This window comes from Callorhinus ursinus, unplaced genomic scaffold (assembly GCF_003265705.2).
Source record: "Callorhinus ursinus isolate GAN/ISIS: 27379988/994484 unplaced genomic scaffold, GSC_fseal_2.0 scaffold2, whole genome shotgun sequence".
NCBI classification, from domain to species: Eukaryota; Metazoa; Chordata; class Mammalia; order Carnivora; family Otariidae; genus Callorhinus; species Callorhinus ursinus.
Window position 1 is genome coordinate 5,919,849 of NW_027397064.1, and position 12,556 is coordinate 5,932,404.

The 12,556-nt window shown below is 45.2% G+C and overlaps 1 protein-coding gene across 2 annotated transcripts in view; it reads right to left on the bottom strand.

The window, feature by feature from the left end:
• Positions 1-526: 526 nt before the first annotated feature.
• The window catches only part of EIF4E2 (eukaryotic translation initiation factor 4E family member 2), a 31,790-nt gene continuing 19,760 nt past the window's right edge, over positions 527-12,556 (bottom strand). The window contains exons 7-8 of one of the 2 annotated variants that reach the window (XM_025889493.2): positions 9,166-9,243; positions 527-3,141 (exon numbers count right to left, since the gene is read on the bottom strand). In XM_025889493.2, coding sequence (XP_025745278.1) covers positions 9,198-9,243 — 46 coding nt within the window. In that variant the 3' untranslated portion in view covers positions 527-3,141; positions 9,166-9,197. The remainder of the gene's footprint in view (positions 3,142-9,165; positions 9,244-12,556) is intronic. The other variant, XM_025889500.2, reaches the window with a different exon arrangement.

The following is a 12,556-nucleotide window of genomic DNA, read 5'->3' on the forward strand; positions in this document are numbered from 1 at the left end:
TTACTTACTGTGTCAAAAATTCTATCCTATTGTTAACATTACTTTCATGTGTTATGTCTTCTATTTGGACCATGACTGACAGACATAGGAAGTTTCTATGTATTGAAATGGAAAAGAAACAGAGTGTCAAGTCTGCATTGTTTTAAATCCTTCATCAGCTAAGGCTCTGCAATGTTTCTCTCTCCCCTGGTATTTCACACGGGCACTTGGTGATTTCTTCAAATTCTAATCCTTCGAATTTCCTTCTGGTCCAATAGTCCTCAGCCCACGTTGAGAACAGAAATGAACAGTATTTTGATATTAAAACTTTGTATCAAAAACACTTAAATGGAGTTTTGGCAATGATTAATAACCAATGAGAGAGTATCTTTAGAACACATTTATGTCAATGACCCCGCATTGTCTGAACTATCCCACAGGTTTTGTTCTGGAATGGATTTAAAAGCCCTGTGCACGGAGGGCAGACTGAGCCGCCACAACTACCAGCTTCCCCACTTCCCCCCGTATGAAAGAGTCCACAGCCTGGTTCTTGCGGATATTTTCCATTTATTACCGCAGTAGACAACTGCTCTGAAAGTGCAACACCAAATCACTTTGTCACAGCGTCTGCTCCTCCACTGGCAAATTCTGGGAAGTTCATTCTTGGAGCATCGTGGACCACAAGCTTCTCTCGAGGTGGAAAATTATTGCCACTGCCAATGTCACAGGAAAAAACCCCACACACATGAATAGAAGGACAAAATGAGAAGAGCACTGGAGAGGAGGAGGGGCCAATTTCAAATGGAAAACCCAGCAGAGGGGTCATGGGGAAACAGCCCGCCTGTGCAAAGTGGAAGGTGACTCCCCGTCTCCTGGAAGCAACCTACATGTTTGTGAGGTTGGCCCGGGTGCACCTCTCACCCCAACAGGTGAGACCATTACCACTGCCATGCCACAGCTCAGTGTAGCAGAGGCCCATGGAGTCAAAAAGAAATGAAAGGACCTCTCAAGCTAGCTTGGAAAATGGGTGGTTTGGCTAAACTGATTCTTTGACCTCCCACTTATAGCTGCTGGGCGGAATATCTGGGAGAGCTCTGGGGGGAAGACACTGCCTAAGAGAAATAACTCTTGTTCTAACCAGCACAAGGGTCAGCATCTTTTGATGGTAAAAAACAACTTTCAAATACTGCAATGACAAGGAGGAAGGGAAACATGAGCAGCTCTAGAAAACACAAGAGATTAAAAAATCTGAATGAGACCAAAAAAAGCGCAAAAATATGAATACAGACAATACACCTAAGCACTCAGCCTGACAGAACCCTCCCTCATGAACACATTATACACATACGCACCCGCTCACACACATGTTAATAGTCAGGCAGATGCCCCAAGGAGGGCAAATCCAAACGTCTGCTCTCTTTGGGATTCTCATGGCAAATCTGAGTGTAGGCAAAAGTGAAGCCCTTCCTGGGGTCTAGACAAATACTCAGGAAGCAGCCTTTGCTCCCCATTTCAGCCAATGTTGCTCCTATATTTGCCTGAGCCCTTCACAACTGTCTGGGCACTATAATTCATTCTTCATACTCCTGGAGTTTAAATCACTGCTAGATCTTCTTCTCTGTAGATCTAACTTCACCTGTAATGGAAGCACCTCCCTTTTGGCTCCTGTACTCCCGTTCTTTCGGGGAAAAAAGCATCCCAAGACAGTAGTAATTAGAAGGTGTTCGGGAGTTGGAAAGTAGGAAGAGAGTAATATAAATACAATAAGGAAATGCCTGTTACTCTCATATGATTTCTCTGAGACCAGGTGGCTAAGGGCCTGGCCTTCAAGGATAGGTTTTAGGAGAGGCCTTAATTTAAGGTACTGCGATCTCTGCTCACAAGAGCCAAGTAAGACAGTGCTCCTTGGAGGTTGCTGTAGGACTCGTACTCAGTACTTATTTCAATCCTAGGTGATCTTTTGACCTCTCTGACTTCAGTCCTTCTGGAGTCAGGTCACCTGGCTTCTCTGATGCATGACCGTCATTTTTAAAGCATGTTTGGCAGTGGCCTACGAGAGGTTTCTGTCTGGATATCGTGGATCAGCACACACTAACTAGCGTATCTACCAAGTGATACGGACGGAAAGCAGGTTTCCTCAACCACTGCAGACGGGCACAGCCATGCAAAGAAAGCCACCCATCACGGTCACCTTTTCGTCAGATGCCCCAGTTTCGGGATCATAGAATTTACCACATGAAGTGTTAATACTGGGTGACAACCAAGCCTTTGCTTCCCTTCCTCAATGAGGGTCACGCAAGAACCCACAGAAACAGGCTGGACACACAGGCCCTGCTCATCTGGTTTCAGACATTGCCCTCAGCTCCAAATCCTGCACTTGGAACCGCTATTATAACTTAGCTCCTAATCACACTGGATTCTGCTCCAGTTTAATTTACCAAGGCATACCTTCTGAGCCGCCTCAGTGAAACCAGTGTGGCCCACTGGCTTAAAATTCTAAGTGCAGCAGTGCCTAAGAAGAAAGAGTCCCACAGGAGGGAGGACTGGAGGGCATAAGGCAGGAGACTATACACAATCAGTAACACATTTTCAGAAAATGGTGGGCTTGGGGGAAGAGGGGAGAGAAATAAACAAAATGTCCCAATAATTTAACGGCAGAGCTAGAAGAGAGCATTTATAGCTATTCCGGGACTCTCCAACAAAAAGCTTTTCCTGGATGCACAGACATTCATAATACTGATAACTCTCAGTTGACAGCTCTGGCTTGTACACGTGGTCATGATGCCCTTTGTACAGCAGAGAAGAGCACAACAGAACGCCCGACAGGCATCTGGACAGCACACAGCAAAACGAAAGGCTGAACTCCCCCCACCCCGACAGAATCCCATTTAAAAAAAAGTTTGTCTATTACAAAGTCACGTTTTCTGTTTTTCCGCTTTATAAAGTCAGCGATGCTGGAGGGTGTCTAGCGGAATCCGTCCTCCAGGAATGAGTGCAAAAGGGGAGCACACGGCTCAGGGACGTCCCTTCAGTGAGCAGATGGAAGGACCAGCTGGAGACCTCCCATCCATTTCGGACAAACACACACATACAGAAAAGGATTATTGCCAGCTTGAGTACTTTCACAATGTGATTTTTGTATTTCGAAAGCTTGAATTGTCCCTGAAAGAAAAAAATGGGAGAAAACAGAGCATTCAATACACAGATCTTCTACAGGCAACAACACACATACGGGGCAGGGGCAGGGGCGGAGACCTGAACTCAGCAGCTCCAGGGCCCTCATGACACACCCCCAAAATTTCCTTCCTTGCTAATCTAATGCCAACATAGCAAACCACCTCCCAAGTAAGTCCCTTTGAACACTTCAACTCGACTATTTTCAAGAGCCAAAGATTAGAAACAACCCACATACCTAGCAAAAGGGCACTGGTTAAATATGACTATTATGGCACATTCATTCACTGGGACACTTGTGCAGCTTAAAAAAACAAGCCAAGGAAGCTCACTACTAATATGGAAAACTTTCCAAGAGAAACTGAGAAGGCATGCAATAGTGTATGTACATAGTACACCACCTTTTGTGTAAGTGTGGGTGGGGGAAATAAGGTCATAGTTCATATCGCTTGTACGGACAAAAAGTCTGTAAGGCCACACAAGAAACCAACAATGGTTACGTGGGGCAGTGGAGGAGGGAAAGGGGGGCACAGCAGAACTGAGCAGATGCAGTTAGAGTGGGGAGGAAACCCCCTTTTTTCTCACACACACACATATGCACACATACTTAAAAAAAATCAAACGATGTGATTATATCATGTATTCAAAAAAATCAACCTACCAATCAACCAAAAAACTGTTCAAAACGTATAGCTACTTATAAAAGGGTATTCCACAGATGAAATACTCATAGCCTTTACTTTAGACACTTAGCTATAATTCTTAAAAGAGAAGCATGTGTGTATGTAACACATGGTAAGTCATGTTCTCTTAGTTGCCTTCTCTTGGATGTAGACAGGCTTGGCCACCCACCAGAAACCTATCCTGTTCCACACTAGAAATCCAACATCTCAGCATTTCACATTGCCATTTGAATCCCACAGTCTTAGGGCTGGAAAGGGCTTTAAAGATCACCTCATCTGCTGCTATAGCTCAGAGCTTCAGACTTTAAAGTATCTGAAATTCTAGAATAGAAATTCTCATTAATCTGATTTTTGAGTCATTACTTCCCTTTAGTTTTAGTGGGATATTCTAGAAGCCTTAGTGGGATATTCTAGAAGCCTTAGCTTTAACTGATCCATCTTAAAATTGCTACAACTTATTGGGCGTATGGCTATTGGTGCAGAGTACATATGAAAGAATATGCTCAGCCCAAAGAGCAGTCTCCAGTTAGCATAACAGATTCTCCCCATGATGGCAGCACGCTGCCAGGAGAGAACAGCCCTCAATACACAAGGAGAATGACTGTGGACAAGTACACTGAGAGAGGAGACCAGAGCTGGTGTAGGTGAACTCTGGCTGGGAAGAAACTGATGTTATCTCAACAGACCACTAGTACTTTTATAACTGACATGTATGACCATGTAGCTCATTTATCCATGGCTACTGAGCATTTTGAAGATTTCCACCTAAGGAGGTAAAGACTGAACACAAAGAAAAACTTAATGGGGTGATCATCTTTTTAAAGGGTCTTTCAAAAGGACAGATCCCACTGAGGTGCCACAAGTAGCTAGCCAAGGATGAATAAGGATGTATCTGATTATAAAACAGACAAGCGGGCGTAACTGATGTGTGTGTGTGTGTGACTTCTGAGCCCCCTTGGGGATGATGTACTACTGAGACTGTGTCAGAGAAGCCCTCTACTAACAAAAGAAGTGATCAGGAAGGAATGGTTTGCTCTGTTCCCTTTCTTCCCTTTTGATGCCCCCTCTATCCCCACAGATCAACTGGATCACAAAAGTCAATCAGCAGGGAGAAATAAAATGAGTAAATAGAAAGGCGGGATGTGGGACGGTAGCATCACAGGATTTTCTGACTGGGAAAATGATTTATCTTGGAGTAAGAGAGATGGCAGGCAAGTGTCTCGACCCAGCCATTCATCTGTTTAGTGATGAAGAGGAAAGAACTTTCTGGACAAGTCATCACTGTAAGCAGGTCACCTTTATCTTTTAGAAGAGTCCCTGTACTGTGCGGGGCTTGGGCCACAGACAAATTTTCTCTCTGTGGCAGGTAAACTAAAGAGCTCTATAATACTTTCCTATCCAGATATTTACTATTTATTCTAAGTACTTCTATTATCACAGATCTCTTCAGGGTCAGAAAATCTAAGAAATCACAATTATTCTAAGGTTTATTTGTAATGTAGAAAAGGGGAGAAGAGTAAGGAGCCAGAAAAATCTAGCTGAGCTTGTCCAGAGTTTGATATAAAGGAAAACAAAGAGCAATGAGAACGGGTGACAGGCTCCTGACAATGACAGGCTGGTGGCAGCTGGTGGCTCTGGTCCAGCTTTTCTTAAAAAAAAAAAAAAAAAAAAAAAAAAAAGGGCTGAGAACAGCTCGCTGCCAAATTTAGTCTGAGGAATGCGTTCAGCTCAGACCAGCTGAGAACTAATCCACGGTTCCGTCCCTCATCCCAGGCCTGCAGTGCCAGAGAGATTAGGAGACACAGAAAGGGAGGAGGAAGACAGGAGGTGGCAGAGGTCACAGACAACTTTTAAGTTTTTAAAAAAGATGGTCTTCTGTTCTTTTAAAAGCAAACTATAATTTAGAAAATCCAGAGTGAGCTCCTAAAAGCTAGCCCCTCTAGCCACCCAGCAATGTTGTGATGGTGCAAGGGTGACCAGGAAGGGTTTTCTGTTGTTTTTGGTTTTTTTAATGATACAACAGATCTTTTAGAAGGAAATAAGAACATTTTTACATCCTCATCTGTGAATTTATGTAAAATAAGCAACTGGGACTGGGCCTAGTGTACTGATTTAAAGGGGCTTTTCAGACATCAGTTTTTCCTCTGTATCTTAATTTATTCCCGAGGATTTTTACACATCAGGGCACAGAAGCCGAAAGACCCACAAGGCTAGAGAAGTCAGAAAGATGTGCTCTACTGGATGACTCTGTCCTGATAGTGGGGCCTCAGAAATACCAGAGCCCTAACCAAACTGGCTTCCAGCTTCACGTTCCCAGGCATCTTAGGCAAATCCATTGCCCAAATACTCTGAAATAGCTTTCTAATCTGCTCTGCCTCCCCATAATCACCTTTTTCATCCTTCTAGAGAAAAGGACAAGTTCCAACTCTGGGAAGAATAAGCTGAGGTAGAGGCTGGCTCTTGAGGGTGGACAACAGGGAAGCAAGGTGGCTGGTTCCTCACAGGAATGTTCTTGTAGGAAGGTATCGCTGTGCTCCTGCCCAGCAGGGGCAGCACAGTTGTTCTGGGGCCTCAAGGGAAAACTGAGGAGGAGCCCTACCTGACTCTGCTCTGGAGGGGGGTCTGAGAGTACACTCACGATTCAGCTTACACATGGTCTTCCGAGGAACATTCTCTGTCAGCTGTCCACCCCGGGCCAGCTCTGGCTTCCTCCCCTCTCCCTCACTGGATATTAAATAAAATTGCAATCCCTTCCTAGGTTCAGCGGGGCAAGTTTCAATCTCTAATCTCCCACTGAGTGCCAACTTCATTCCCCAACAACATAGATCACTGCTCTGCGCTTGCCAGGCCAGACATATAAGTAACCCTAAATCCTCCCCAGCAGCTAACCGGGACTTCTGTTGAAGCCGTGGTTAAAAGTGCAATACTGATTTGTAATGCAGATCAAATGAAACAGTTCTAAAATATTAGCAGCTATATGTAATAGCATAAGATATCAGGTAAACTGAGGGGAAGTATTTGTGGTTCAAGAAGAATTACTTAAAAAAAAAATTACTTAAATAGCAGTTTTTATTTCTCCCCAGATGATGGTCTACTTGGAAGGGGGAGAAGAAAAGGTGGAGTGGATGAGGAGCTATGAGCTGGAGGTACCCAGCCTCTTAGAGCACCTCGTCCAGGGGTAAGGTGATAGGAATGAAATTGGAGTCCTTTTCAGGTCTTTCGGACAATGAAATGAGGTGATTTTTTTTCGTGTAGACGCTAATACTCCTCTCAGACTTCCGAGGCCATGGGCTTCAAGAACACCTAGGGGGCACCTAACTGGCTCAGTCGGTAAAGCATCTGACCTGATCTCACGGTGGTGAGTTCAAGCCCCACGTTGGGCGTGGAGCCTACCTAAAAAAAGGGGGGGGGACACCTAAATTATGTGGTGCTCATGAAGTGCTTTCTTCATCTGCCGGATAAAAAAGATACAGGGGCAGCAAAAAGAACAAAGAGACTGCAAAATGGCGTGATTTCAAGGCAATTCAGATATCTTTCCCGAGGGATTCATTGTTAGCGAAGGGGGAGGGAACAGTTTAAGTTTTCTCCCATTCTGACTCTTCCAATTTCATTTTAAAGCCTTTCCTCCCCCTTCATGGAACATAAGACACTACTGATTTTTAAAGATCCCATTGTTTTACGTACTCTAAATACTGCCAATTAAACTATGTCAAAATTTTTTTTATCATATTCACTGTAAGCACCCTGATTTTAGGGATATTTAAAAAAAAAAGGAATCCTACAAATAATCAAATATGGTAATGTTATTAAAACAATTCCAGGGCGCCTGGGTGGCTCAGATGGTTAAACATCTGCCTTTGGCTCAGGTCATGGTCCCAGGGTCCTGGGATTGAGCTCCACATCGGGCTCCTGATCAGCGGGGTACCTGCTTCTCCCTCTCCCTCTGCCTCTCCCCCTGCTCATGCTTGCTCTCTCTCTCTCTCTCTCCTCTCTCTGTATCTCTGTGTCTCAAATGAATAAATAAAATCTTAAAAAAAAAAAAACAACCAATTCCATTATAGTGCCAGGGCTCTGGAAATCTGACTTATTTTTCAACCTGCAAATCAGTGTAGCCAACATTACAGCCCATGCATGTTTTTCATTCCTCCTGGTATATACTAGCAGCTACCTCAGAATTCTGTTGACTATATTTTACAGAGAAACCTTTTAAATAAACGGCAATTTTTAAAATGTAGCATCATCTAAAAATTGAATTTATAATAAAGGAATTAAACTATTAAAAAAGAGATGAGTGGCATTATCCATGCGTGCAGGAATTCTGGGACTGTTTATCTACAGATCATCCCAGCTCCATAGAGTACTCAGACCCCGGGCCACCTGCTTCCGTCCCTCAGTGTCATCCTCTCTTCCTGCCCAGCCGAGGGATGCTGGTCTCCTTCTCTTGAAACTGCCTCATTTCCTTCCTGGGAAGGGGGAGTTCTGAAGCAGCTACTACAGCTGACATGTTCTGCTCCAATTTTAGCAATTCTCTCTCTCACAGGGATGGGGATGGTGGGGGGGGTAGTTAATGTCCAGGAATATGCTCTCAGGGCAGGCACATGTGGATACTGTCCTTTCATCCAGAATAAACTGACCCAGTTCCGTCTGCTAAAGAGACAGACATGGACTTGGCACTCTCTTAATTGAAATACAAATGTTCTTAAAGTGAATGTGTCAGTCGACCTGCCTTCGATTTCCCAGGACCTCTCCCTGCCAGTAAGCGTGTGGTCTAGTGAGAGCACACCCTGCATCTACCGCAGCTCACTCTCATTGTGAAACCCTCAGGTTCTATCACTGTTTGCTCACAACTGACAAACACCACCAGCAAACAAGAGCCATACCTCTCACCTAACCCACACCGGAGCCTATGGAATTGGCCTGTTAGTCACAGGACTTTGCCAGATGGCTTAAAAATGGCCACGTCTGGGGAAAAAACAAAGGATCTGTGGCACATTTATAAACATGAAATGTTGGCATCGGAAGAGATCTGAGACATTTTAGTCCGTGGAACCTCACTTTTCCAAATGAGAAAATAGGGGTATAGTAAGTTAAACAATCTTCCCAGAGGTTCACCAGGAGACAGGTGGCCCTGCAAGGATGGTTCCGTGGCTTTGGACTCAGTACTTTTCTGAGACTGCGACAATCAGTCAGAGAGGAGAGGCTGGAGCAGGCCCCACGTTGGCAGAGGCAAGGCTGCCAGTACGTGGGGAGAGCGCATGCCCTTGGGAAGAGGGGGCCTGTGGCTGAGAGGTATGTCACAAGGTTACAGAGAAGATAGACAAGGCCCTACCCTGAGTGTGAGAGACAGAGGGGAGCGTCCGATCAGCGGCCGCTGCTGTTCACCAGGCCATGAAACTCCTCCCAGGCCCTGGCAAACCAGAGACAAAAAACACAATAGCACATTCAGGTCAACGGCTTTTTAACAAAGAGAGCACACACACGGTAACCCCACGTCCCACTTCCAACACCTCCAGGCCGGGTGGGGCCCACCAGCACCTGGAAGCCCAGCGGTAAGGCTTCCCCTCTGGGCTTCCCACTCGCAGTAGCAGTGGTGGCCAGCCCCCCTCAGCGGCATTTGGCACTGCTCCTGGCTTGCTCCACTGGGGCAGTCTGGCCCTCACCATCCCCTCGAGCATCTGCCAGTCCTTCTTCTACCTGCTGCCTGCAAGTCTACCGGGGGTGGGGCGGGGGGGGGCACTGAGGTCAGCGCTAAGCTCGACCATCCCGAGAGATCCCTCTCAGCGCTGGGGTGAAAGGCAGCAGTGCTTTCTGCCTTTGGGGGCATGAGGACTGGTGGCAGGAGCTCTTTTCCTTCATCAGGCCTTACCCTGGGGGTAAGGGCAGGTACCCACTGGCATGATGATGTCTGAAGATGCAATGAGGCAACTACAGCACTTTATCTGCTTTCACATTTCCAACCTTCTGACCCCTCTCAACTCATACCCCAAATCTGTATCAGGTTCCATCTGTTTCTGGAAATACCCACGTAACTGTTAACTTAAACTGTGTAGGTCACAGTTCAACATTTCTCGGGATCAGTGCTCCTTATAACTTTCATGCCAATTAACTCGATTTAGTAATTGGGGTTAGGAAGGGATAAGAACTGTGATCGAGGGGTACACAGTCTTTTTGGGTGCCGCTCCACGAAGAACAAGCCCTTGGTAACTGCTGGCCAAAAAGCAGGAGAAAACCAGATTCCCCCATGCATCCTGAAGCCCTAAACCACCTCGAGTTTCCTCGGAGGAGCTGATGTCCTACGTTTTTGCTCTAGCTACTTTTCAGCCCCATTAGGGACAAAGTGCCTGGTATGTTTCCTGGGAAATATATATATATAAAATGGGTAATCTGGTACTTCTAAATAGAAAATTCCTTATTGGCAATTATTCCATTCTTGGTTTAAAGGGATGACAATACCCGGGGTGACAACATATTCTGTCACTCACTACAGTTTTAATATTATGGCCAAAAAATATACTTCATTACTAGGCCTTCTACGGGTAGTTTTTTTTTTTTTTTTTTTTTTTAAATAGGGAGGGATTAAATACAGTGACCTGGAATGACAAATTCCTTCTTTTGGGTAATATTTGTACATTTCATTAGTTTTTCCCTCTTTTGAACAGCGACAGCAATTATAAGTTAATGATCTACCTCAAGAGGTAGATCTGCAGTTGATGGTTTCTTCAGAGAGTATTACCAAAGCTACTCATACATGCTAACTGAATTGAAGAAAAATGTAAGACCACCAAACAAGCGTGCCAGTCTTTTGTCAATTCACAAACTCAATGTCCACAGCAAGACATTTGTTCCATTCCACAGCCCTTTCTGGAGAGGTGGTGATGCGGTGAACTTCCTGAGTCCGTGAGTGACATCAGAAGGCTATTTCATTCTCCACTCCAAACGAAGAAAAGGGCAAAGCAAGTCCGATGCTTGGGCAGCGGCCTAGGAAACCCCTCTCTCCTTCTAACAGTGAGATTTCAATTCTATTTTAAGCAATTTAGGTGTCAACAAGGAATTACATGGCTGTGTTGAAGCTTCATCTCATTTATCCTTTTGTTTCCAGAAAGGCCTACACTAGTCCAAACAGAGCAGTTCTGTGTCAAGAACCTGCAGAAATACAGATTTCAGAGTTCCCCTCTAATCCATTCCAGTATGAAACTGCCCTCCCATTTTCTTCAGAAGGATCTTCTTCAGATGCTAGACCTCAACATGAAGAATCTGGGTACAGAAATTTCCTCACATGGATTCAGTGGAAATCAAACGGTTGGTCACGGTCATTGAACAATCATTCTTACTCTCGTAGGCCAATGCTTGGTTAAGAGGCAAGTCAACCACCTAGAGCTAGGTATGAATTTTCTAGCTATTCTCCATCTGGCATCCCAGGTATTTTAGGTATTATTAAAACTTGCTTCTTTTAAAGGTGAAGAAAGAACAAGTTAAATGTTAGAAGTGTCATATGAATGGAGTTAAAAAAAAAAAATTGCCCTAAGATTAACAGAGCCTACAGGGAATTCTGAACAGATTCAAATGACAGAGTGACAAAGAGTCCTTTAGAGACCACTCTTGTCCCAGCTCACTTACCAGAAAACAAATTCTGACAGCAGAGATCTCATTTCTGGGTAACTGTATTTGCCCCCACCCTGCCTAAAGCCTGGTTCACAGCCTCGCGCTTATCTGGCACTTGATACATTCATGGACGAGCTCAGCCTCCTGCCAGTCTGGGCTTTCTTTGCTTTGAACATCAGTATGGGGGAGCATTTCATAAACGCAAAGCCAGGCCAGCAATTATGCTGGTGTGACTCAGTGCCACCAGGCTATGATTCTGATTTAGCTAAGATAGGAGAAGGGATGGGTGGTTCTTGCCTACAAAGTTCAATGTTTAAATATAATGAAATCTAGATGTGGTAAAGCAAAGTCCCCATGTTTGACCCAGCTCTCCTCTAGAATAAAGTAATAAGGAGAAATCACCTACCCTCAACTTCCTGTGCAGTGGGGTCTGGTCAGACTCCCCAGTACTGTGGCCCACTGAGTGAAGCTGGCCCTGTCTTCCCCTTTTCCATTCCAGGCCAGATGCACAAAGGAACTCAATGGGACTATTCCAAACAGGAATTTCCTCACAAAAGATATTGCTGCTTTATGTGGCTCTGTGCCAAGTTTTATCCTGGTGGTCCCTTGCTGGTTTCAAGTCTGGCTGCATTAGGAGATTGCTCCTCAGAGAGGACAGTCAGTTACTTGATGCTTGCAAGGGCCCAAACCGATGAAACCTCAACTATGACTGGTCTCATTAAGAGGAGCCATGCACCTGAGCTAACACTCAATTTAACAGGTTTCCCATTTGTCATCGGGACCTGCTCACCCTTCAAGGGTGGAACTATTGGCAATGAACAACGGTCGGAGGCAGCAGGCAGGTGTCCCCTGGGCAGCAAAGCAGCTCACCACGCACGGTACGCGGCAGCGCTGGCCTCAACTCACCTAGGAGTGCAGCAGGAAAAGCCCGCAAGCAGCATGACTAGGGAAGGGCTGGAAAAACCAGTTGAAAAAGGACATTGAAAACTGGACTGAAACACAGCGAGGTGGAGAAACGTGACTGAGAAATCGAAGCCATTCCTGGAAAAATGCCCCTATTTCCAGCAGCCCTACTCTCCAGGGAACTTGGGGGAGAACAAAGGTTCCGTTCCTTCTTC